At 43.9% G+C, this 25,647-nt stretch overlaps 1 protein-coding gene across 1 annotated transcript; it reads right to left on the reverse strand.

The window, feature by feature from the left end:
• Positions 1–144: 144 nt before the first annotated feature.
• mgat4a (alpha-1,3-mannosyl-glycoprotein 4-beta-N-acetylglucosaminyltransferase A) lies at positions 145–25,317 on the reverse strand. The gene is made up of 16 exons (XM_077536311.1): positions 24,594–25,317; positions 14,928–15,095; positions 14,221–14,361; positions 10,681–10,814; positions 10,553–10,599; positions 10,375–10,488; positions 9,712–9,787; positions 7,743–7,857; positions 7,428–7,558; positions 6,418–6,525; positions 6,277–6,351; positions 5,665–5,783; positions 3,524–3,602; positions 3,259–3,319; positions 2,736–2,848; positions 145–2,635 (listed from the first exon to the last, which is right to left on the reverse strand). The coding sequence occupies exons 1-16, from the start codon at positions 24,685–24,687 to the stop codon at positions 2,609–2,611; spliced, it is 1,602 nt and encodes a 533-aa protein (XP_077392437.1). The 5' UTR covers positions 24,688–25,317; the 3' UTR covers positions 145–2,608.
• Between the last annotated feature and the right edge of the window lie 330 nt (positions 25,318–25,647).

Consider the following 25,647-nt stretch of genomic DNA (forward strand, 5'->3'; position numbering starts at 1 on the left):
ATGTGAGCATTATGTATTTTATATGGTTAGATTTTTTATTTTCTTTTTGTGTAGGCGTTATTTTATTTATGTATGCATTTTAATGCCGGTGATGTGAAGGATGCGGAACAAAGTTATACCAACAATGGCAATCACACCAAGCAATTTGTTTCCTTATTTATTTCAAACATGTCCATGGAAAAAAAATGTCCCCCCCAAAAAAAAAACAAATCAGCAGAGGCAGGCAACAACAGATACACGATGAAGGCACACAAACAGATAAGGTGTTTTGGAGGGGGGCGGCCTAAAAATAGCTTTCGGTCTTGACTCTCCATGAACACATTCCCAAAGGTTTTTCATGCCGTTCTGTGCATCCATTTTTGTTCAGCTTTCGACGTAAAGACAATCCAGCAAGCGTTCCAAGCTTTGAGGCTTCTTGTTCGCGTCCTCTTCCAAAGTCAACACATCTGATCAAGATCAGACGGTTGAATCAAAAAGCCTGCTTCAACCAAACAATAAAAACACTTGTCAAGTATGTACAGATGTGCGTGTAAACAGCACAGTTACATTTTCACAAAAAGGCACTTCATTACCCCCTTGTCATTTCAAATGACGGCAAGTTACAACAAAAAGTGACGCGGACTTCAATAATCTAGTTAAGTGGAAGAATGACAGAAAGAAAAGAGATGCTCATTGCTTTTTATAGTCATATATACAATAAGTCATCAAAGTTGACATCCTCGATCCGCCTATGACAAAAAGGTGCACTCCTAAACGATCAGTAGTCGTGACATTCCGTTAAAAAAAAAAAAAAAAACTAAGATTTTCAGTGAATTGGGAAAAGTGAACGAAAGAACGAAGGAGCATTAGCGCCATACTATTTTTTTTAATCACAATTTTACAAGACCAAAACAAGACTTTTTTTTTTTTCCAAGAATAAAATTTTGAGAGAAAAAAAGAAGAAGCCAGATTACATTTTAAAATGCTGAATTTGTCTTGCGATAGGTTTTTGAACACACTGCAAGTACAATATAAAGCAGATCCCAAAGCTGTTATATTAAACAGAATTGTGACTCGTTTACTAGTAATTGTTAAAATGATCTTTTTTTCTCTGAAATATTTTGCCTTTAAATTACTACATTGACTTTTTTTTTGTCCAATAAGATAACTACACAATAAAATCTCTGTAAAATTTAGTATGGCCCTAATGGTCCTCGTAGAATGAAAAGACGCATAAACAGTGCAAAGCAAGCAGTTCGATGTAATGTGCTACCACATACTTGTAGTCACATTCAACAATGATCCAACTGTCTGCTATTTTCACAACAATATTATTAGGATAATAATAATACGACAGTTTATCCAGCCGGTGAGATGTTGGCAAGTGTGACTGAAATAGCTGATACACTCTTAGGGAAACTGATATAAGGCACAATTGTCCACATTTGACACCCAAAAAGTCTTTTCTCATCTTTCCTATCCTGAAGTTGTGTGAAAATAATCATTCATGTCAATCGGCTTCAAGTGAAATGAAATGAAATGAAATGGGTGAAGGCTCCCATGTAGCTGTTGTAAATCATGACAAAGCACAGTAGACGAGCAAAAAACAAAAACAAACTAATGTCGCACTAGCATAAACATCTCGTAATAGCTTAGAAAATATATTTTACTTCTTGTACAAATTAAAGGATTTATTTTCAAATAAATTAAATCACCTTCATAGATTCTTGTATCGCTAATCATTTATCAATATATTCCTTCTGGAAAAAGGGCATCAAGGCAATGCCTGATTGGTTTTCTACTCTCGTCAGACAGGTGAGAGAGACCATGCAGGTGTCTCGTTTTCACCACCATCATGACTGTAAGCAACGACAGGCAGGACAGGCAGTTTTTTCTTTTGGAAAATGTAACGCGAGTATTTTGCGTGTTTGGGCTGGTGTCGCGGATTTCCTCATTTGGGGGTTCGGGGATACATTCCCGGCCGGGACCATCATCGCCATCAGCTGGTGGCGCTAGTCAGAGTGCAATGCCCCAGCACACCCACAGGTGGCAGCATTGAGTTGAACGGGAGCGATTTGGCAGCATGGACACAAGCGGCCATGTGACTGACGTCATACTTTTGTTCTCATTCATCCGAGAGAAAGCTTCCAAAATTGTTGGATGATTCAGTCGCACAGCACGGCCGTTTTGCCTGTTTGACAGCAGTATTCACATTCTTACTTTTGAGGTACGTGACAGGAGAGAATCATTACGGAAGAGGATTTATGGCCAGCGAAGCGGAAAAAAAAGAAAAGTTGGCAAGATTCTGACTTGATTCTCAGATTGCTGACTTGAAAGTAAGAATTCTCAGAATCAAGTCAGAATTCTCACTTTAAAGTCAATAATAATAGCACGAATAAAGTTTTCCAGAGAGAATAAAGCGGGAATCCTGCCAACCTTGTTTTTGTTTTTCTTTTTTTTCCTTTCCTCTCTTCACTGGCCTGAATCCTCTTCAGGAAGTAATGGACAGAGAAAAAAATGGGTGAAAAACTAAAAACAATAACGAGCTCCAAGTAGGCTCCTGACTTCACTGCTGCCGAGGCCCGAACGTGAGCAAGCCACAAGCTTTTCATCTCCCACTGCGCACAAGTCAGCCTGCAATTCGCTTGATATGGATCTGATGGGACAAGAGACAAAGAGGAGACGCACGCTGTCAAATCCAATTCGTTGATTACACAGCGCACGCTTCAGTTGGCTTTGTTGTATGATTCGCTCACTTCACTGATGATGGCCCAAACGGGCGAGTTTTTGAGAACGGTGAGTCGCAAGGCCAGGATGGGATTGAAGGAAGGATCGACGGCCCCTTCGGCCACGCCCTTTTCAAACTCACCTGTTTTCACAGACAAAGCACAAGTGTAATATTACATGTCACATCAGGCAGCCATTTTATCTTAATGTCACAACATTAAGAAAACCAGAACAAATACATGCTTGCTAAAAAATATAGATAGACATAAAAAAAAAAACGAAAAAGAAAATGTTCACTCTGCCAAGCTACTGCTTGTTGACAAGCGAGTTGACTGCCACCAGACGGCGCTTGCGTCGCAAATCTTTGCCCGCAAGTCAAAGCAAAAGGTTTGGGTCACTCGTATCTCAAGGCCCCCCCGTACAATGTCGGAGGTTTGGACTTGGACTGGCTTTTGTGCGCTTATCAAATTTGGAGCGCAGTTGGACACCTTCCAAGTGCGTCATCGAGGCGGGCGTCGTCTTACGCAGGTTTGCACATCCACGTACACTTACCAATCCGGTAGAAGCGGTCTTCGGTTCGTTTGTACTTCTCTTTGGTCTGCAGTCCCGGTTCCTGGCACAAGGCAAACTTGTTATCTTATGCAACAGTCACATCAAAGCACGTGCGACCGATCGGTCATCCGAGCAAAAGGCGATCGGTCCATCGGCTGTCACGCCGACGTTCCGCTTTCAAATCAATACGCTGCAGCCTGAAAGCAAGCGGCCCAAACGATGCACTCGAATGACCGCCGTCATCGGCCGCCGAGCGTTTCCTTACCGACACGGGCAGGATTTCCACCGTGGTGTTTTGCAGCTTGTCCCCCACGTGTTCCTGGTTGCCGCTGCGAAACAGGAACCTGCCGGCACACAATCAAAGAAGAAGCACTTTTGTCAACTTCATGGTGGCCATTCGTGACTTATCGGACGACTTGAAAAAAGAATCAAGTGACAACGCTGACTTTGGAATCATAAACGTGTCCACGTTCAAAATAGGAAGCTAAGCCGGAAGGTGCACAACTAAAATGCAGGGCCGGTTCTAGCTTCATGGGGCCCCTAGGCAAGATTCTGTTTGGGGGCCCCTAGTTTGCCAAACTACAAAGAAGAGATTCCAAAGCAGACTGCAGTTCAAATGAAACATCTTAAGTTGACAGTCCTCTTTTACGTCAATAAATAAAACAGTGTTTAGAAAAGTGTTTAATTGAAATAATAGACAGCAAAACAAACTCTTTTCAAGTGCAACAAGGAAAAGTGACTTGAAATAATGCTTATTGAACATCAGCCGCACACTTTCAACATAACATCCAAAAGTGTCGACTGGTGAGAAGATGGTGCAGAGGAAAGTTGTGGTCTTGCGGCTTCCTGGTCAGACGGAGGATGACGTCCTTGTCAGGAAGTTGACAACATCCCCCTGGATCATTATCTGGAGCTCCAAAATATTTCACAAGTGCTCCTAGAAAGACAAACCTCCTTCGGTTATCAAGTAAATATGAATGTTCCCATTTTTTTTTTTTATTTACAGTCATATTGCAGTAAAACATCCATCCAACCATTGTCTTAACCGCTTGCAGTAATACAGAATATCAATTCAATTCATCTGTTTTTATGTTAAAAATTGTGATGTACAGTGCTTGTCACTTTTAAGCATTTTCTACAATCATTTATACTGAAAGTTAACATCCACAAATAAATGGCCGAGGCTAGCAAAACAAATAAACAAACTTGATAAAAAATAAAAAAAAATGTAAAAAAAAATGGAGTTTCACTTCCAACTCTCCATCGCCAACAAGTTCCTTACCTTTCTCCTTTGACCCTTTTTCATCTTCAGTTTTCTTTTTCTTCCGTTTCTCCGCGCCACTGAGAAAGCTTCTTTTTGACGACATTACGCTGTCTGTTTTATTTTGTAGTACTCTCGCTAACGGGAAGGGTAGATGGGTAGCTGTCAATCATTCTCACACCGGGACGTTGTTGACGTCACAAACTGCCACAAGAACACCAGCCACTGCTTAATATCACAGTTTATTTATGTCCGATGTTTTTGTTTTTTTTCATCAAAAACAACTAGACAGAATAGAGACAGGACATTTGAATCATCCTCAGGTAAGACGACACATAGAGCTTGGGGGGGCCCCCTGGTGGCTTGGGGGCCCTCGGCACCCGCCTACTTCGCCGACAGCCAAAAACGGCTCTGCTCAAACGAGTCCACTTTGCTCTCTGTTCTGTGTGGCATTTTCAACACAAATGAAGGACAGATTTGAGGATGTCATCTTTCAGGATAATTAAAGTAATAATTAAAGCATTCTAAATGATAAAAGCATTATAAAAGCATTATCCTGCTTAATAAACTGCTATACTGATGAAAGCATTAGACTTCTTAAGATGTTTTAAGGATTCGTTGTCATGCCATAGTGATGAGATTTGACTTGAAGTCACCAAAAGAGTTTGCAATTTGTTCATCTATTCCAGCCATGAAAATAGTTCTCAATCATTTGGGGTTCACTTCCCTCTACTCTTCGCCAAAGTGGACGTCAGACAGGTTTCATGTCAATCAAATATGAGCAGGCAGACGCTGTAACAAAATAATCGTCTTCCCCTCGATAAGATCTCGTCTCCTCGGCACCGCTGCGGTCCGTAAAGGACACGACAACCACACACGACAGTAGATCGTCACTGACACGCCATTTGTCACCTGGCATCTATGCAAAGCAGATTAGACACACGAATAGCTCCTCTTCCTCATCTTCATCTTCATAGAGGCGGAGCCGTGAATGCTTATTTGAGACTTTTCTCTCATTAGCCTGATCAGATCTCCCCCGGAGAGGTTCGCAAACGCAAGCGTAAGCCCAAACAGACTCGTCGCGAAGGGCAGCGTGCGGAAATCAAGTTAGCGGGCGGTGAGTGCCAAGAAGCGCTTTTTCTTACCGTTCGATGCTGATGGGCCTGTCGAATTTCAAGAGGATGTAGTCGCCCGCCGTGGGCATGATGGCCCAGAAGAAATCCTCGCCGAGGTACGTCTTCTCCAGCGTGTGGCCCTGATAAACCTGACGCGTGGAAACATACGTCAAGAAATCAACTAGACGGGGGGGCGACTCAATTAAGGCACATGACTTAAGTCGCTAATTTTACGACTTGCCACTTGTTTTGCAAAAACTTTGGCTATTCATATAAAAAAAAAAATTTCAAAGTCAGGTTGCTTACCAATTCATGCTTCTAAAAAAATGTTAATATTAATTAATATCAGCAAGCTTCCAAATTTTGCGCGTACGTCGTCTGCTTACAGTTCATGAAAAAAGTGAGGAAGCTTGACCAACACATGTACAACAAATATGAAATATGGGAAATTCTGATAGCACCCCAAAAACAGAATATCATTGAAAAGTTTGTTTATTTAAGTCATTAAATTCAAGAGCTGAAAGTATAGATTGATTTAACACATTGGAAAATACTTTTTCGAAGATACTTCCTACTTCTTGGCGAAATTCAAAAAGGTTTGCATTTGAAAGCTTTATCAAAGTGATAAAAAATGATGATTACCTTCATGGAGGTGGAAACCTCAGCGGGTGGGTTGACGTGTATTTTGTGGAGGAGGGGCTTCAGGAAGTCTTTGTCCTGCGGGCACAAAGCAAGGCTGAAATGCGCCGGATGGGTGGCGGATTGCGCGGCCACGTGACTCACTGTCAGCTTTTGGATCTTTCCGGCGAGAGAAGAATGGAGCCCCACGTGTTGAAACAAGGAAGGTCGGAAGCGCACGCGGAGGCTGGACTTCTGCCGCTCGCAGTGTTTCTGCAACAGGGTCAACGAGTTCGAGCCAAGACATGAACAATCCTATCAGACGTTTACGTTCGTCACTGCTGCAAAGGATGCAAACATCGGAACTTGACCACAAATGCTTTTGCAGCCTCAAGATTTGAAGATCAAAACAGGAGATCAGCTCAGTCAGCAAATAATGGCTTGACGTCAGCATCTCTTGCGTTACTTTTTAAAACTATGATGACCACAGAAGCACAAACTATATCCTGGTTGCCAACTAGTAAACTCGTGAGATACTTTTAAGACTTCAACTTGTCGTCGAAATGTGACAAGTAAAATGAAGCATATCAAAAGAAGTTTCAAAATCTTGAAAAATCAATCCATTGTCTGACGCTGCGGCCATGTTGGCTGACTGCACTCAAAGCATGCCCAACTAAACGCTCAAATGTCAATCCAAAAACATAACCGTGACCTGAAAAAAAGGACACGCTTTCTTAGGCCTAATAACTACACGTTTGAGCATAAAAAAAAAATAAAAAAATATCTGCTTAAAGCTTCCATGCCGGGACAATGAGCCACTCTATGCAAAGCGCTTGTTATTGTTTTTTTTCCTCTGAGTTCCATGACTGACAAAAAGGCTCACCTATGCCTGTCACGAAAACACGCAAGGCTGGTTGCACCGGTGCAACCTCTGAGAAATGAAGGTGCACATGTGCCCAAACTGGGTGCACTCCAAAGCGCTGTTTATTCTAGCTTTCTGGGTTTTTTTTTTAATTCTATTAAAATGAACATCCTTTCCTATGTATAAAAGGTCAGAAGTTCCATGAAAACAAACATTTGAAAATGTTGCGATTCTGCTCGAGTTCCCAACAACGACATTTTGAAATGCTGCTTCTTCACCTAAAGGCGTCAAAGAACGAAACTGGCGAGCATACCGCGTCTTTCTCGGGATTGCACACTTTGACCCACAGAATGTGGTCCAGCAGCCAGTCGATTGGTTTCTCCTTATAGAACATGAAGATGAACTCCACGATAAGATTCAGGTCGGGTGCCTTGAACATTTTCCCTGCAGGAGAGCACACGGCAAAGCATTAATGAGCCGCCTGCTTCCGGCACGCGTGCTCACGAGCAAGCAAGATTTGCGTCTGAGGAACTGAAGAAGACTTTGGGGACCTTCTTGCGACGCGGAAAACGGGAGAACGTGTCAAAAGTACAGAGCGAGATCCTGACGGCTGCGTGTCAAATCATACCGATGAAGCCCAGCTGAGAAAACTCCAGGACCATCCAGTCCTCGGATGAGAGCTGGAGGGCAAAGTTCTTCATGGTGGCAAAGTAGTTGGGCTTGGCCACGATGTCGTCCTCCAACTGAGGACACACGCGAGTCGGCCGTCAGCTTGCATTCACGATACTCACAAAAGGGATGTTGCGCTTTGGGATGGAGCGATGAAAACGCAGCTCAACTAGTGCACACCAAACTAAAGCGTGTGGAAATACCTCTTCCCTCCAGGTGAGAGCAGAGAATGGAAATGACACAGCGCACGCGTTAGATGGGCGATGCGGAACAAGCAAGCATGCATGCTAGTCGTCGGTTATCAGGAGAAATGTCAGGTCAGATAGCATGAAGAAGATTAGATGACGCTTTTCCTTGATCTTTTTTGTGAGACAAAAAAAAAGAACATGCACTTCAAGTTCCATGAAGGAAGCAGACTGACATTCACAGCAGAAAGTTGCCATGGGAATGAATGAATGAAGAATGTAGCGACGGCTTCAACCGTTTCTTTTTACGCTTGTGTCAATTCAAAATATATATAAAAAAAAGAATCCAAAATACAACAACCTGGGTTTGTCAAAAAATTAACACAACAACACATTACATTTAGGTTCCGTGAAGACTAAATTGGCCACTCGTCCAGGACTCCAAACTGCCCGAAATTCAAATTTGAAACAGTGCAAGACGGACTTTTTTACCCTATTTTCACGACTTATAAGGCGCACCTAAAAGCCTTCAATTTTTTCAAAAGATGCGCCTTCTATATGGATCAATATTGAGCCGCAACAGGTGTCGCGGTCGAGACGCGATCGCTGACGCGCATGCGCAGAAGATCCCGCCATCTTGGATCGCCAGCTCATGCTAAGACTTTACCTGGGAGAAAATAATCAAACAGCTGTTTATTCATTTTGGGAGTTGTCAGAAATCTCTATGAATAAAGTTTGACTGACCGATCTGACTGTTTTGTTGGAATGGATGCAAAACGGAACCACAGCCTCTACTGTCGCGCCTTATATATGGAAAAAGTTTGAAAACATGTCATTCATTCATTGAAGGTGCGCCTTATCGTCGTGAAAATACAGATTGTATTTATTGATTTATCTGGATTATTCTTTCATATTTTTTAGGGATGGCCGAGAAGCCAAACCAGCTGGCCTTATTTAAGGTGTCTGGTCAGAAAAAAAGTGCTGTCGAACGTTGCTACTTTAGTTGCTGACCAACTCCCCGTGAACAAATATGTCGTAAAAATGAGTCCATTTACAGTGTGCGCTCCTAAAATGTCTAAAATTCCTCAAATTTGGCTCCTAAAAACGTGTGGGGCCCTGCGCTGGTGAGTGCAAATGTTTGTCTAGATGGGCCCCAACTGGCTCACCTGCAAACAAGCAGAAATGCGCTTAAAAGCTGCTGAACACAGAACAGTTCATTTTGAATCGCTACTGCCACCTGTGGCCGGAAAATCAAACTGCATGTTCCCTTTTTCCCATCCACAAGATGCACATGACGTCACATGACGTCACATGACCAGACAGAAGGTGGTCAATTTGAACCTGAATCCAGTCTGAAAACTAGTGGCGGAGTTGCCATCATGAATGACTTATTAAAAAACGTTTTAGTCAGAAATACAAGTCAAATACAAAAAGATATTTTTGTGCAAAAATGTTACAACGTGCAGATTTACAACATCTACAGTTGTTGAAGGGTTTCGGACTGATTTCTATTGAATATTTTTTGTTTTTTTTTAACGGGGGGAAAAAACCCATTGAGCATGGATTGTATACGACCTTAGCAGTTGCTCTGTAGGTGACAAATTTCAAACACTTGGAGCACCAAAAAGACAGCTGAGCGTGGCAGAAATCCCATTGAGAGAAAGTGAACCATGCGAGGGTTTTAACGAGATGCTGACCAATGGAAAGTACGCGGCAGTCAAAGTGAAAGCACCATTGACTTACCTGAACATAATAAACTCCTTTGCTCAATCCATACATCATGAGAAAGGAATAGTCCAGGTTCTGCTTCGTTCGCCATCTGAACACAGAAAATAAACACTTCATTTCCTATTTTGGAACGTTAGCGCTCTCCAGGTTACATGTGGTGAGGGCCGATTTGTTGTTGCTCGTGCTTGGAGACCGAATCAGGCCCAATTAGTGTTGATCCTTTTTTGCATTCGAAGCAGTCTTACGCAATACGCCTCATTCGACATTCTTCAGTCAAACAAAACACGCAACCAGATAAATGCGTCTTGTCTTATATTAGCCAGCATGGCGGTGCAAACAAACAAACAACCACGAGTCGTCTGTGTTTGAGGTGTATTCTCATCGGAGCTGCACGCAAACAGATTTCTGTGAAGCCGCTGACTTGAAAGAAAACGTTCACCACAAACGCTTGTGAGAGCGAGCGAACGAGGCGGAGGGCGCCTGGACTGATGACCTTGATCTGACTTTGACAAATGCTTGGAGAATACTAAGCAGCTGACTCAAAGCTGCTCGCCCGCTTGATCCCTCCCACTGACTCATCCTTTCGTTACCTTTCAGGCCATCATTTCCTCATTCTCACTTTGCCTAATTAGGCAAAGAAAAAAAGCGAAACGCGGGACCGATGAGTCACGGTCTCACCTTACTCGGTCTTTGGAGTCGCCGAATGTCTCTTTAAGGTTGCTGAGATCCGGGTAAAAGGTGCTGGGAGGTGAAATGACCTCCAGCAAACCTGAATTCAGCTCTGTGGAGAACCTGGAGAAAAACAGAAGGCGGTGACGTCAGGCAGCGTGAACATTTTCCCGCGAGGTGCTCTTACTCCTTCCGCAGGCCAGAAACCACATTCTGAACGTACTCCACGTCCGTCTGCGGGAGAAAGCAGGACGACCTTTCAGCGTCATGTCGCCTTTTGCATCATGGGAGCGCCGCGAGCCGGCGACCTCTCACCTCCCCGACGAAGACGATAATGACACAGTCGAGTTTCTCCTCCGGAGACAATTTGTCGATGAGCGAATGCAGCGTCTCCGCCAGATACGACTTCACCTTCCGCTTCACCGTGGGGATCCCCATCACCATGGTAACTGGGCAGAGGAGCGCCGGGGTGAGTTTGCATCAAAGAGCTACAATTGTGAGCGCATTAGACGGCAGACGGCGACGGAAGGACGGGAACCTCCGCCCGCCCCGCATGCGGCGCTCACCAAAAAAAATAACATCCGAGTCAGATCGCGATTCAATCAACGACAAAACGCTTCCATTTCCAAGTGCTCGAGGAAGGCAACAATTGATGAAGAAGCTTTTTGGCGTCAGGTCAACGACGAGTCACGTTGACGCACGGACCCGCTGAATTCATTCATGAGCTTCTGCTATGAATTGAACAGATGATCACATTTTCCCAGGGACATCAAAAACAGGGAGACATCAAATTGAGTGATGGCCGCACTTTGGTTTTTGAGATCGAAAAATCTCCCCAAATCACACTCCATTCACAAGAGACAAGAGGACACAATTGGCATGATTGGCTTGAGTGTGCATTATATTCTGATTCATATTCATATTGAGCAAAGCAGCTGATGTGCGATTATGAGCATCCCGAAAACTGTGAAAACTTTCTCTGCCGTTATTGTTCGCTTTAAGTGACATACATGTGACATGATACAGGAGAAAAATCATCATTATTGCGCTTGCATTAAACCCTGACAATACGTAGATGATATTTCTAAAAAGTTTGACGCTCTTGCTTAAGGACAAACCGGGCTGGACGGGCCATCTGGCAGACGGGACAGATGCTCAGCAGGCCGACATTTTTGGGGCCCAATCACATTGGAGAAGTCCATTCAAGACATTTACGACCAAGACGGCAAGCATCAATGACTTTGTACATACACGAGTCATGCAGGCCGACGGGACAGTCCCATTCAAAATGACATTCAAAATGCCTTGAAGGTCGGACTACAAACTGGCACTTTTTTTTTCCACCAGCTTTAACTCCTGCAGTTGAACCCGTGATGCAGCTTATTTGTATTTTTTTTTAAAATTTTTTTCCTTATCCCAGCCCAGGGGTGTCACGCTTTCAACTTCTCTTTATCAGGAATCTTTCGATGCATTTGATGTTTCGGGTCGGCATTCAGTTCTGCTCTACGGAAGCACCGACATCGTCATCGTGCCAAAAATGTGATGAAGCGGCCTGCATTTATTTTGTGATGCTTCCATTGTTTATTTGGGAGGTGGTTTTCTCATATTTGTAATATGTGTGACTTAAGCCTAATTTATGCCTCCACGTTTGCTCTCGCGTCGATGAGCGCCGTCGATCACATGATCGACGCGAGCCATGAATTTTAAGTGCTGCGTCGCTCGTGGCCGGCCGACGTGCACACGTCGCCAATCCTTGGACGCACGTCGATGGCGGGGCGTCGCTCGCTTCTGATTGGTCCGTTCGATGGCGTTTTTTCTTTTTTTTCTCTCTCTCTCTCCCCGCCCCCCGCCCAGATAGTTTCCGTGAAGGCAACTGGCGGCGCAAATCGACTTCCCTGCTCGGAGACCACGGCTGTGCATGTGGATATGTGCCTGGGACGAGAGGCGGAAAACAACAATAAAAAAATAAATAAAAAAAATAAAAAACTGTGTTCGCTAAGCGCACGGCTGTTGTGTTTTGGCGAGTTTACGGCCGACACCGGTGCAAATTGGCAATAATTAATTGCCACGGTGATGAACTTACTCTCCCCCCGGCTTTGTTTCGTGTTTCTGAATTAAATTGAACTTCCTGAATCCGTCATAAAATGCAGAGGAATCGCCACTCTGTGGCGGCCCAGCCATAGCGACAGCGGGACTTGGTGTGAAACTCCAGCAGACACCGATGTGTGTTGTGATGTGTATTGCGCACAAGTCGGAAGGCAAACGCACGAGCGGAGCTCCAACGTGACGCCTCCACGCGAGCCTCTCGCAGAAGCATACTGAGGCCTTTAGAAACGGCTCGAATGTGGAAAAACATTCAATTTGTTCAAATTGCGTAGGTGCACTCAAAAGAGTGAATGTTGAAATATGAGCATTTGCAAGGGAATTGAGCAGCGCCAGCAACACTTGCCGCCTTGACGCAGGTGCTCATCTTCAGCCCATTACGACATCAAAGTGCAAATACAACGCAAGCGTTCGAGCGCACAACTTGAACTGACGTCACGGAGAAAGAAACGGATGCGATATCAACGATGAGGGACTTTGCAAAGAAAACAAGCTGGAGGTGCCGAAGCAGCGAGACGCACGCTGCGGGCGTGAGAAAAGGGGGCCGGCAATCTGCGCGGCGTGGACAATCTGTCCCACTTTCGCTTTGTGTTCCTCACAGCCAACGTCACGTCGCATGGTGACGCCCACCGGCATAAAAAAGAAAACTGGGTCGAAGATGAAAGGAGAGCGTGGGAGGCGGGAAAGAAGTCTGACATCACGAGCGATAATGCGACGCGTGCAACGAAAAGGATGCGTTTGAGCACTATTTTCATTTGCCATTATCACGGCTTCAAATATTACCAGATAACAATAAATTCCTTGCAAGCAACTGCACTATGTCACGGTATACAATTAGATTATCTGTGCAAGCAACAGTCAGAATTGCTCTATTATTGTCTTATCATGATCTTTCTCTCATTCTATCAGTTGAAGTCATCTTTGCAAGTCTGTAATTAGTGGCCTCTTGCCACAGGAGTTTCTTTTCAGCGTCATGGAGGCTGCAGTTACACTTTAGTCCAGAGGTGGCAGTCGTGTGTTTAAAAAAAAAAAAAAAAAAAAGCTTTCATTTCAAGTTATTTTGAAAAACTTTTATTTACTGTGGAAACAATATATTAGCGATCAGCAGACATACGATTAATAAAAAAAATACATTGTCGTGAAAGAATTATTTTTTATTTTTTGCAGATTTTTAAAATTGTTTTTTTGTTCTCATTGAAGATATGCTTCTTTGTGTATGTAGATCAGGTTTTTTGGCATGATTCCAACTCCTAGACATGGTGTTATGTCATGCACCTATTTCATAAATCATATCTATCTCCAGTGTTTTATTTCAGACATGATATAAGTGAGGACTTGATGTGGGCAATAATTCAATAGCAGAAGCGCAAGTTGAACAATGATGCTTTTTGTGTTGTCAAGTGCTCTACTTTAGTCATAGCATGCATAGCAAGTGTCATCATCTATTTTATGCACCAAAAGGATCTGCTCACTTTTTAGTGTTGTTAACAAAAAGAAAAAGGAAAAAAAAAAGAAAAAAAGAGGCTCGATTCAACGAGAACACTTCAAGTGGGAAGTGGAAGGAAGCAAATTGACGACACGATCAAAGTCAGCAAGTTTGCTAGCTTGTTAAGTCAGACAACGTAGTGTACAATTATCGACATCTTTGGGCAATACGATCCTGTCAAGTCGTCACCGAAGGCACGTAAGAAAGTCAGACAGGAAGCCGCGTCGCGTCGCGTCGCGTCGCGTCGCGTCGCGTCGCGTTCTCACCTCCGGTGCGTCCGAGGCCGACTTGGACGGCAGGATGCAAGCTGCCCTCATTGCTGAGCAGGTGAGGCAGGTGGTGGTAGATGTTTGGCACGTGGAGAGCTTTCCTGTTGGCCAGGTCCTTCAAAAGTTTCTGCGTATCAGCTAAATGGACGAGGACAGGGAAGAAAAAAACAAAAAAAGACAAATAGAACTTGTATTTACTCTAAAAATATTGAACAGAAGAGATTTTTAACTGTAAATACGTCACAAGCTGAACCCTTTCCCACCCGATTATCGGGATAAATTCACTCCAAACAATTCTCAGACCACGAGATAATTTGATTTCATCATTTCATAACGCATAAAATAATCTGGAGTTTCTGCCATGTGCTACCAGAAGCAGCACTCATGAAAGAATATGCCAAGTTTCAACAATTAGTTCATATTTAGTGTCTTTTTTTTAACATTATTTCTATGCTATTTGTTTTGCATGTTCTGTTTTTTTTGTCCAGTAATAACATCTAACTGCATATTGAACATGACATTTTCAGCAGTAAAAAGTTAGTGTCAGCGAACTAACTAACTAGGAGGTGACCCGACATGGTCACGCAGTTGCCCTGGGCCACTGCTTTTGGAGAAGCTTGTGGTGTCCGGCAACAGTAAACGATTCTTCATTGTTTTTCACCAATGTCGACCACCGGAACATCTGACAAGTATGATTCAGTTACCCGAAAAGGTGGTGAGGGCATCTTTGCTGTTGTTGGTTTCGGCAATGGCGCGCCGAAACTGCTCGAGGATGTTGTTGAGTTCCGACGAGCGCTGCAGCGTCCTGTGCTCGGCCACACGGAGGCGCTCTTTCAAGGCATGGAACTCCCGCTGGTATGCTACCAGTTCTTCTGCAAAGAGGGACAGAAAAGTGGCCTGTGAGCACGAGATTAGAGTCATCAAAAGACGATCACGTTCCAAGACAAATTGTCAACTTCAGAGCTAGCCGCTCCCACGCGGAATACGCCGTCGACAAAAGTCACCATAAAGGAGTTTAATCAGCCACATGGATCTCAGACATCACAGACGAGGTCTTCACAATCTCTTGCTCGCTCCTCGATCACGACTTGAAGGGGAGCAAAGCGGGATCTTTCACTAAATCGGGCATTAGAGTTGATTGTTCTCTAGCAAACTTAGCTTAGCATAGCTTGCGCTAAAGCGCGTCTACATGGCTAAGTAGTGATCGTGTTTGAGTGTGACAATATATCGATATCGCCATAAATCGTGATACTTTTTCTCCCAATACATTATCGATACGCCTGCACAAACATTGCAATATTTATAGTTAATATACAGCCACTGTAATGGCTCCATTGTTCATGATTTATTGAGCAATGACTTGGCGGGCCACTAGGGGGAGCGCCACATAAGAGTGGAGGGGAAATGGACGCAAGTCCTCAGGCGAAGAAGACTCGTGATCTTACTTTTACTTGTGGAAGACAATTTATCTGTCCAGCAAATGACTCAAGTTTTGCATACGTTTCTATGAAAAATGGGATTTGAACATTTTAGAATAGATTTTATGCTTAAAGCACACAATTTGAGGAATATTAATATTGATTTCATTGGATGTAATATTTAAGTAATTTCATTTATTTACTTTTGCAATGTTACACAAAAAAAAATTGTATCCACAAAAGTACTCACTGTGAAGACGACACCAGATTTAATATTGTGGTTCAGTGATGGTCCAAAATGAAAACATCAGTTTATGTCTTGAGTAGCTTTATCGTAGATTATCGTGGATTTATTGCCTGACCAATATGTCGATAATGGCGGTATTGTCGCATCATGAGATAAATCGTTATCTTGTATCGCATCGTGAGGTTCCCACGCACATGTTTGAGTGTAACGTCATGACATGATTATGGTGGCAAGTGTGGAAGAAAAATAAATAAGGAGCAGGCGAGAGCGACAGTCACTGCTGGTTCTTTCTTTTTTTCTTTTTTCTTTTTTTGTAGTTAGACCTCACGTCTCATGTCAGCAAATGTTATTTTCTTTGAAGTTATAATAGTGTTCAACCTTCAACCATCAAGTTTGTTTCTAGTTTCTAACCTCAACCATCAAACTGGTTCTCCTGCCACCCCAAGTCAATTTTTCGAGAGGCGTAACTGCCACATTGGCGTGCTTTTAAGAAAAAAATGGTCACGGTACGTGGCTGTCATCTGAACAAGTATGACAAGATTTGTTTTGGTAAAAGTAGCCGTACAAAGGAAAGACTTGAGATTTCATTTGGGACAGAAGATGGTCTGTTTTTTGGTGCCAGAGAGATTTTCTTAAGGCGCCGTCGTCATAATATCGGCTCATATGATTCATGGCTGCAGGCCTCGACAACTTCCCCCTGAAAATGTGATTGTCTGCATTTTTTTTCTCTGAAAGTTGAGTATCCAAAAGTCCGGAGGTTGCCAGGGAAATTCAAAGCGCAGCGCAGACGGAAAGCTTCCGGGTTATGCGGGCCGTTATTGTTATGGTGCTTTTCGAGGACGGACTCCCTTTATCTTTGCCCCCTCCTGCTTTCTCTCTGACTGCTCCTGCTTTAAACACGGACGCTGTCATTTGGGGCCGAGCCCCAGCAAAAGGGCAGCTTCAAACCCAAACCAGACTTTCATCTGCACAACAGCGCTTTGACTGCCAGACGTGTGCAGGTGAAGCCACACCTGCAAACAGCCGAGAGAAGCGCAATCAAAAGATGGATTCAGTCAGACAAAAGACTGGAGGCCTTCCAATGAAAACTTCCAATGAATTCCATTCAGAGCGTTTGTCCTTTTTCCACAATAAAGTCACCATCTTACACACTTTTCAAAGATTCACTCTCTATAAAAAAAATTGTGCAATTTGTTATTTTCGACACGCTCTTCGCCAAATCTTGTCATTGACGCCAAAAGGAGAAGTGATGCTTTTTTTTTTTTTTATTGAACTGTAAAGAAATTGTATGCATTATGTACTGGAGAGCCTTGTACACATTAGAGGTGTGCCAAAAAACAGATTCATCAAAGAATGGAGATTCTCATTTATGAATCGAATCAAATCAATATTTAATATTCAAAAATCCATTTGATTTCAATTAGAACTGCAACAGAGTCAAAGTTGAGGAGATGATGGGAACTCTCCAAGCCGGCTTCGTTTGGGTTTTCGCGCGTCAGATAAAACCAATCCGGAATCAGGATCAAATCTGAACACGCTTTTTACAGCGGCTCCTTTGCTAAATGATCAGTTGAACTTGTTAAAAGCTAAATAATTTGATCAGGTTTTGTTAACCCCCTCGGGCTTGTTGTCCTAATTTAAAATAAGCTGAAGTAACGTGAAAGGTTGAGGTCATAGCAGTCGATGGGATGCGATCGTCGTTTAGCCCCATGCGGGCCACTCCTGGGATTTTTCTCTTTTTTTTTTTTTTGATTGCTTTACTGCCGCAATTTAGTTAGCGTCATAAATGCTTTCATGCATTGCAGTTTGCAACCTCGTTATGGAAGCTGTTGCCTCTGTTGGACAGGAGATTCTTCATGGTAAAAAGTCTTGTCAATGTTGATCAAATAAAAGGTCAAATGGAAAAAAATGTAATTGGGGATGTGTCACTAACAGGAGCAATAAGAGTCGATTCAAAAAATGCGGACGACTGCACAAAATACATTCAACAATTGGACCAACCAGAGTTCCTCCCTTCCCAGTCGCATTCTTCTTCTTCTTCATTTCCCAGGAGTAAAGCAAGAGGAAAGAAACATCCAGCGCCGACACCACATCTTGACCTTCCTTCTCTTTGCATTTCCTTCCCTCCTGAGACGAATATTTGCACAAAACGTGACATACGTTCGTTTCACCACAGGCAGCAGCATCCAATCTGCTCATGTTCAGTTTTGTTGTGTTCTTTTCTTCTCTTCTCTTCTCTCAGGTGGTGCCAGCGCCTCCCTGAAAAGACGGCCGTCTTTGATGTATTGATGGAGGCATGCGGGACGAAAGGCGCATTCACGCACCTTCGCCAAATAAACGACACGTTTGGAACAACGCACAAGTGGAACCCATTCGGCTCCTAGTCACTTGGTTGACTTCCAAGTTGTTTCAAATTCAAAACAATTTTGAACAAATTCCATTTGTACTTTTTACTCGTTATACACGTTTGACGATGATCTATTAGCAACACTTCATTTGTCTCGTCCCTTATAACCAGAATGTTGTTAGTTCCTCTGAATTTGTCTCGTCATATTATGTTGGACTTTCTTCCGTCACACGACTGTTCGACTGAGTGACACTTTTGTCAGCACGTCGACGTTCCTTAGCTTAAGTTTCTCTCAGTACGTCCACTATTCCGTCCGTGCAAGTTTTCTTCCATGCGTTCGGTTTCCATCCCTGCTCGCTCAGTCGAGGTTTCTCCATCGAGTCTTTTTTTTTTCCGAGGCCATCTGAATTCTCTGTTGTTCCGTTCTTTTTTTGTATATAAAGACTGATTCCTAACGCCCGTGTCTGATCATTACACTTCTCACAATAAAGCCAATCAGGAAGCAAAACACAAACTGTGGAGTTCGTTCTTCAAGGACGTTTGAATGCACTTTTCTTGGACTTTGTTCTTTTCTTGAAACGCAAAGTGCAAGCAAAGCATGAGAAGATCTTGCGGCACACGCAGCCCAAAACCAGCCTTGCATTTCGAACCTGTTAACGCCAGTTGCTATTTGATTGACAGATTTGCGGATTTCCCACCACAATACTTGGGGATCCTCATAGCGGACTTGCTGACGTACGCCGACTGCAGAGCACGAAAGAGGAACTGCACAACGCGGACATCTGCAACACACACTTGCACATTTGCATTTTAAAATAGCATAACCGATCGGAATCCGAATGTTTCGAGGCAAATGCGTGATGACTGAAAACCGTGACCCGACTTTAAGAGTTTCCAATCAGACTGAAAAAGCGTCGTGAGAAAACGTGGCAGCGACACAATCTTCAGCCACAGTTTCCGACACGAATGCGAGTCACATGAACGCAAATCGTGCTTGCGCATTATGCAGGAGAAACGAACGTCGGACGCGAGCTTGCAACGCAGCCGCCAGAACCGACACGAGGGAGGCTGTTATCACAAAATCTTGTTATGGCTCCAGTTGCCACTGTCCAAATGGAACCCGGTCATAATCCAAAGCCCCTGAACACACTTGAAAATGTTCAAGAAACATGTCTGCTTTATCTCATCAAGTCTTTCCAGAGCACTCAAATCTCAGCTTGCAACTTCTCCAGGGCAAAATGACTTCAGCCAATCAATGCACGAAAAAAAGCAGACTCGTATCCGTCCCTGTGGCAGGAGTCCCACCCAGATTCTTCATTGGACGTCCTCACCGTGAGCTCATCGTTTCTCCCGACCTCCACCCACGCTTCCCATCTTGCAGTTTGCCGTGAACATCAACGCAACAGCAAACTGGCACCACACACACACACACACAAAAAAGGATATTTTCCAGAAGATTTCTTGACGTCGAATGCCTCTCTGGTCATGAAAGCCAAATGAAGAACAAGAATATGTTACATACAAAAACTTGACAATATCAAGTTTTGTTGCATGATTATGAGCAGCATATTTTGGATGAGAAATAACAATCAGCAGCGAGGTAGGACTTTTTTTTTTTTCACCTTGAAAGTTTTTCACAAACTACCACAGACACGGTCCGGGATTCGGAAACCAGCAACCAGTATTACAAAGAACACAAAGCTTTTAACTCGTCGTATTTCAAATGAAGCAATCTTTCCTATTGTGTCATAAAATGCCGTCTCGATTCCCAACGCTTTGGAATACAAGTTGAAATGAAGGTCTAATCTTTTGTTTGGTTGAAATGTTTGCAGCACTAACTTAAAAAAAAACGAGAACGGGACCAATCCTAGCCTGGATCATCTTTCATACCTGTTGCGAACTTTTGCTCATTTTCTCTTGATGAACGAACCATAAACTGAATTTGGATGTGAACCAAATCCACCACAAGACGAACAAACCCGGGCACGGTTTTGTCACGGCGATGAAGGCTCCATCCAACATTGATCCGATCCAACTGGAAAATGTTTTCACTTTCACAGTCGAATTGATCCGACTCGATTCTTCAAGGCAAATTCGAAGAAAAGCAGATCGCACGCATGCAAGGAAAGAGTCGCACTCCTTTCCAGCGAGGGAAGTCGGTGTCTTGCTCAAGGGCATCTCGACAGTCATCGAGACTTTTTGAATGGCTAAAATCAACTGGCCTCCAGAAATGGATGACAGTCAGTCATTCGATTTTTAGAGCTTCTCTCCATGACAATTTTGAACCAAGAGCAATTTTGCTCCATGTTATCAAATGAATTGATTGGGACGGCAGAAAGCACAACATCGCCGTGAAAAGGCCCGAGGAGTTATGAGTCATTCACTGAGAAGGAATGAAAATGCGTGAAATCGTCCACTTTTGCTGTGATTTTCAAACTCAAAAGAAAAAAAAAAAGTCCACAAATACACAAACTGCTGCCGAAAATGAAGCAGTTAAGAGAACAACAACAACTGACAGCACGTGTCCCACTCTCAAATTGAGGGGAATTCTCGAAATGGAAGGAAAGGAGGATTGCGAGCGACTGAGCGAACGCGATGTTGCCGTTACGAGAACGACTGAACGGTGCAAATGCTTCCGACAGGGAGGAAGAGCGTGCGTGGAGGCGGCAACCGGCAAACGCGTCCCACTTGTCTCGTCAGCACTCGGCTGCCTTTCACATACGGCGCCACTTCCCAGCCGCTCTCACTCTCTCATCATTTGGCTCGCTCGCTCTCCTCATCCTTCATCCTTCCAATCCTTCCAAGCCACTGAGGATTCGTCTGCCAGGCATTTCCTCTGTCCGACCACACTCAATCCAAACTCTTACTAAACACGACGCATGACGCGCCCGGACAAGTGAGAAATCCAACTGCAATCGGACATCATTGTAAATCCGGGTGTGCTATTTTGGTCCCATTGTGCTGCAGGAACCGAAGAGGAAAAGAAAAAGCATGAGTGGCTCGGCGGACGGGAGAGCTGAAAAGGACCGTGAGGAGGAAATGTCATTTGCAAAAAGGAAGAGCGTTCAAGAAGCACGACACAGAACTTCAAGCCCGCCCAACAGAAATGATGTCATGGACGGCAGCGGCACAAATAATTCATGACTGCAGTCAAGTATCTGTATTGTACCAGTACTAGATGATTTACGTTTAGGGTAACTTCTTAGTTTTCTTTTGCGTATCTAAAAACAGAGTAGACTTTCACTCGAAATTTGTTTTGACACTAACTACTTTTCCCAAATAAAGAAATATCAGACCGACAAACAACAAATGCAACTTCATTCAGAGCTGTGCAATTAATCGCAATTCAATTACAATTTCAATGATAACGCTCCACAATTACAAAAACAGCATAATCGTAAAAAAAAAAAAAAAAAAAAAAAAGATTATTAATACTAAATTGTGTGTTTTTTAAATTTACGCAGTTGCACCTTTTTTAAAAATGGAAAATAATTGATTTGATCAACTTTGTTTCATCCAAAAGGAACAGTTCTTGCCAAAATAATCGTGATTATTCATTTTTCCATCATCGAGCAGCCCTAATTTCATTGCACTTAAAATAGCACTTTATCGACACCGTACGAGTACGATGGTGCATTTTGGCAGTCGTATGTACCGCTCGAAAATGTTTTGGATGTTTGGAAATGGCTGACTTGAACCAGGATCCCTCGTCAGACCGGTCGCGTCATTCTACACAAGTATGTTTACTTGTACTCAAGTACTTTTGCCACCTGCCCACCTCGATCTAATGTGACCGCAGAGAACCATTTTGAAACTGATGAAAATACGCCTCAAAACTCCCACAAAACTGATCACGATCTTAATGGCGTTTTTTCACGAGACGCTGTCACGCAAAACACTTTCACCGTCAGCCGTCCTGCTCCCGACGTGATGTGGCTTCGCCGTGACACGCAACAAGAAACAAAGACGCGCACACGCGAGACAGTCACGATGGCGTGTTTGGACAGCTGACTGACATCAGGTCCTCTTCGCCGCGAGTCACGTGACCAGCCAAGTCCAAGATGTCAGAGGCGCAAACAGACAAGATGAGCTCCAAACTCCCGACAATTGCTTACGCGTTGTCTGAAGGACACTTAACAGACATTCTAACAAATTCTTACAGTCAGGAGTCCGACAATCCAAATCTTTGGAAACATCATCACAAAGATGCTAACAGGAAATAAATCCAACGCAAAGTGGCGACACAATTCCATCCAATAATCTCCTCAGATCTCAAGCAGCGCGGAAGGAACAAACGTTCACACTCGTGGTCACAAAGGCAAATTTGTGGATTTCATGAACTCTGACAAAGTGTAAATGTTTTTAGAATGCAGGAGAACGCTGCGGAGAACTGAGAAAGGATAAGCATGCAAAATCCACAAAATTTGAAGCTGAACTTCAGACTCAGACCACCTCAACACATGCACAGTTTGATTTTTCAGTCCGCAGGCGAGCCACGCATTTGGCACGCCAACGGGATGAGCCGACTTCATAATTCTGTCACTTCACGTCACCATTAGAGAAACCATCATAGAAAAATGCAAGCATGGGACTTTTGAAATTCTTGAGAAAAGCCAATGACCTGCAATGCTCAGCCACGATAACAAGAGGCGCTTGTACACACATTCGACTTTGTAAGAAAAGGTTCACGTTTGTGCATTTCAAAAAGAAGCCTCGGATTTTTCCTGCTTACATGACAACCGCTTGAGTTCCCATCATGAGGAAAACGTCTTCAATTGTCAACACCTCGGGACGATGCAAGCGCCCGTTTGCCTCGTGTGCACATTGCGAGGACAGCGTGCGGTGGGCCCGCCTGGCTTGAGTCCAGAGCTCAAGCGAGAATCCCCCTTTGTAGTTCTGCCCAAAATCGTCGGGCCAACTGAGCCAAGCAGTCTCCACGGCGACCACCGTCAAATCTGTGGCTGGCTTCACACTTGTTCTCATTTTCAAAGTCGGTGTCAGCTGAGCGCCAACTCGCGGCATTTGATTCGGTAGCGCACAATAACGACATTTACGTAAGACGTGACCGTCCTTGAAAGTTCGTCATTGGCACCCTCCTGTGGTGACATCAAGAATATCAAAACCCTCGTGAATATCAGCGCAACACGCGTGTCAACAGGCGCATCAGGCATCATCATCGTCACGTTGCTTTGGTCACCGTGAAGAGTCCCACGCCGCTATCGCGGTTCCATTCTTTGGACTTCCTCGTCAACAAGACTTTGATAGCGCAGAAGCGCAACTCGATGCGTTGGCTTGCAATTGATCTGAGGGCTGCAATTGTTTACACTCTGCTGATAAGAAGTCAGTCAAGAGGCAGCGCCAACGCTTTCCACGCCGACTGCAAGCGGCCACACTCGGGCCTCACCTCAACACCCAAACAAATTGCTTGGTGAGAAGAAACGCTCAGGACACACCCAGAATAAGTCAATGATTGCATTATGGGAAGTTGGTGCACGGTCGGAGCTTTTAGCAGTCACGAACATTTCCGTTGACTCCGTTTTAAAGAGAAAATCTGCATAGCAGGTACTGGACTACTGGACTGAGCTCTGAAGCAAAGTGGATGTCCGTTAGAATGTTCCCAAACTGGTTGGCCACGGTCCAAACATTCACAAATGTCAATCAGCTGGTGACCAAACTGGAAGTAGGGTTACCACTTGACACTTGCCAAACTGGTTATGGACCAGTTACTAGCAAGATGGGCGGACAATCGACATAGTGCTAGACATCAATCAACTTGTTACTGAACTGGATTTCACTTTGATGGGCTGGTTGGTGCTGGTGTCGGCTTCATCTATCCTTCCCTCCTTCCTTAGTTTTTCCTCTGGTCTCTTGAGATCTCCTCTTTGACTGCCACACGTTATAAAAACAAAACAAAAACAAAAATCCACTGTGCCAGCCGCTTTTGAACTCATCTTTCAAGGCAAAAAGAACATTGTTTGCCTTTACTACATGTACAATGTGGCTACTAAATGAAAGATCGCATTCCATTCGTCGGAATTTGACTAATCGTTATTAAACGTCTTTGTCTGCCGGTTTCACTCAGGAAAAGGCACTTCTTAAATACCGGATTTAAACAAACAAGCAAAGTACTTCTCAATGTACAGATGTGGGCTTCTCTTAATGTAGATTTCAAAACTAGTTATCCATCAATTTGTTGGCCGGTGCTGTATGAGGAAGTGATGAAACATTCGCAAGGTCATAAAAGCCCGCCAAGGCAAACGTAAAAGCGACTGTGGCCTGCGACAAAAACGAGCCTCTTTTCAGGCCTTCTTCCCTTTTCCTGAAAACGGTCCGAAGGAGGCAAAAGGACGGAGCGTACCTTTGCCATTCTGCCAGGCGGTGTACCAGGACAAGCTGAGGAAGGACGTGAAGAAAACGATCGCAGTGGCCACAGTTCCATTTCTGAGCCTCATCTCATTTCAGCGAAGCCTCGCTCGGGTCGCCGCCGTCCTCCGTACGTGGCTCCGAAGAGGCTCTCCCACGAATGTGCCCCCCTCGCAGTCAACTGTCTATTTGTTACGCTTTCGGGTGCTTACATGATGGCGTCATGCTAAACGGGAGCTTTAGCTGCCGGCGCGCTCCATTTCTTCCTATCTTAGTGAGAATCACAAGCAGGAAGAAGCATTTCGACTGGGGTTTGGTGGCAGGCGGCTGATGGTGGGTGGTGGCGAACAAAATCACGTCGATTCCGCTACGACGAGCAACAGATGCGGGACACCGAAAACGGGCTTCCGGACAGCCGGTTCACGTGCAGTCGCATCCCCCGCTTCGCAAAAAAAATCCTTTTCGGCTCTGCGGATGACGCTTATCAGATGCCGTCTTTGCAAGACGTCAAGCTAACATTGAATGGCAGTTGCTGCGCACTTCTGCCAAAACCGAGAAAAAAAAAAAAAAGGCACGCCGTGTACTTTATGTCCAAATCTTCGACCGTGAAACGCCTTAAATACGCTCCATAATGCCATTCTACGTGCACACTGCACGAGTATTTCCCAACAACACTTCAACTGTTTGTTCCTGCCTGTTTGTTGCCTTTCGTGTACATGCTACATGCGCGCTTCCGCTATAAACTTTCAAAATAAAGTTCGTGTTCTGTTTCTCCACTGTCATGGACAGTCACTAAAACTGGTTGTAATCTACAGTTATCGGACATTTGCAATGTTGATATTAAATATTCAGTCCTTCAATGTTGGAAACAATTATTTTTTTAATTTTACTGAATGTTTTTTGTTTTTTTTTTAACAGTACTTCAGTGTTACAGGAAAATTGTGTGCCTTATAGGAATGACAAATTGTTGAATTGTTAGTGATTGCATTGTATTGCTGTTAATGTTTTATGTTGTGTTTGTTTTGTTGTGTTTCTGGAAAACGTCTTGT

Source organism: Festucalex cinctus, chromosome 11 (assembly GCF_051991245.1).
Source record: "Festucalex cinctus isolate MCC-2025b chromosome 11, RoL_Fcin_1.0, whole genome shotgun sequence".
Taxonomy (NCBI): domain Eukaryota; kingdom Metazoa; phylum Chordata; class Actinopteri; order Syngnathiformes; family Syngnathidae; genus Festucalex; species Festucalex cinctus.

Coding starts and splice junctions, on each gene's coding strand:
- mgat4a (XM_077536311.1), bottom strand. CDS start 24,687: ATGAGGCTCAGAAATGGAACTGTGGCCACTGCGATCGTTTTCTTCACG. Junction 14,362..14,927: donor TGCCCTCACCACCTTTTCGG/GTAACTGAATCA, acceptor TCGTCCATTTAG/CTGATACGCAGAAACTTTTG. Junction 10,600..10,680: donor TTATCGTCTTCGTCGGGGAG/GTGAGAGGTCGC, acceptor TTTCTCCCGCAG/ACGGACGTGGAGTACGTTCA.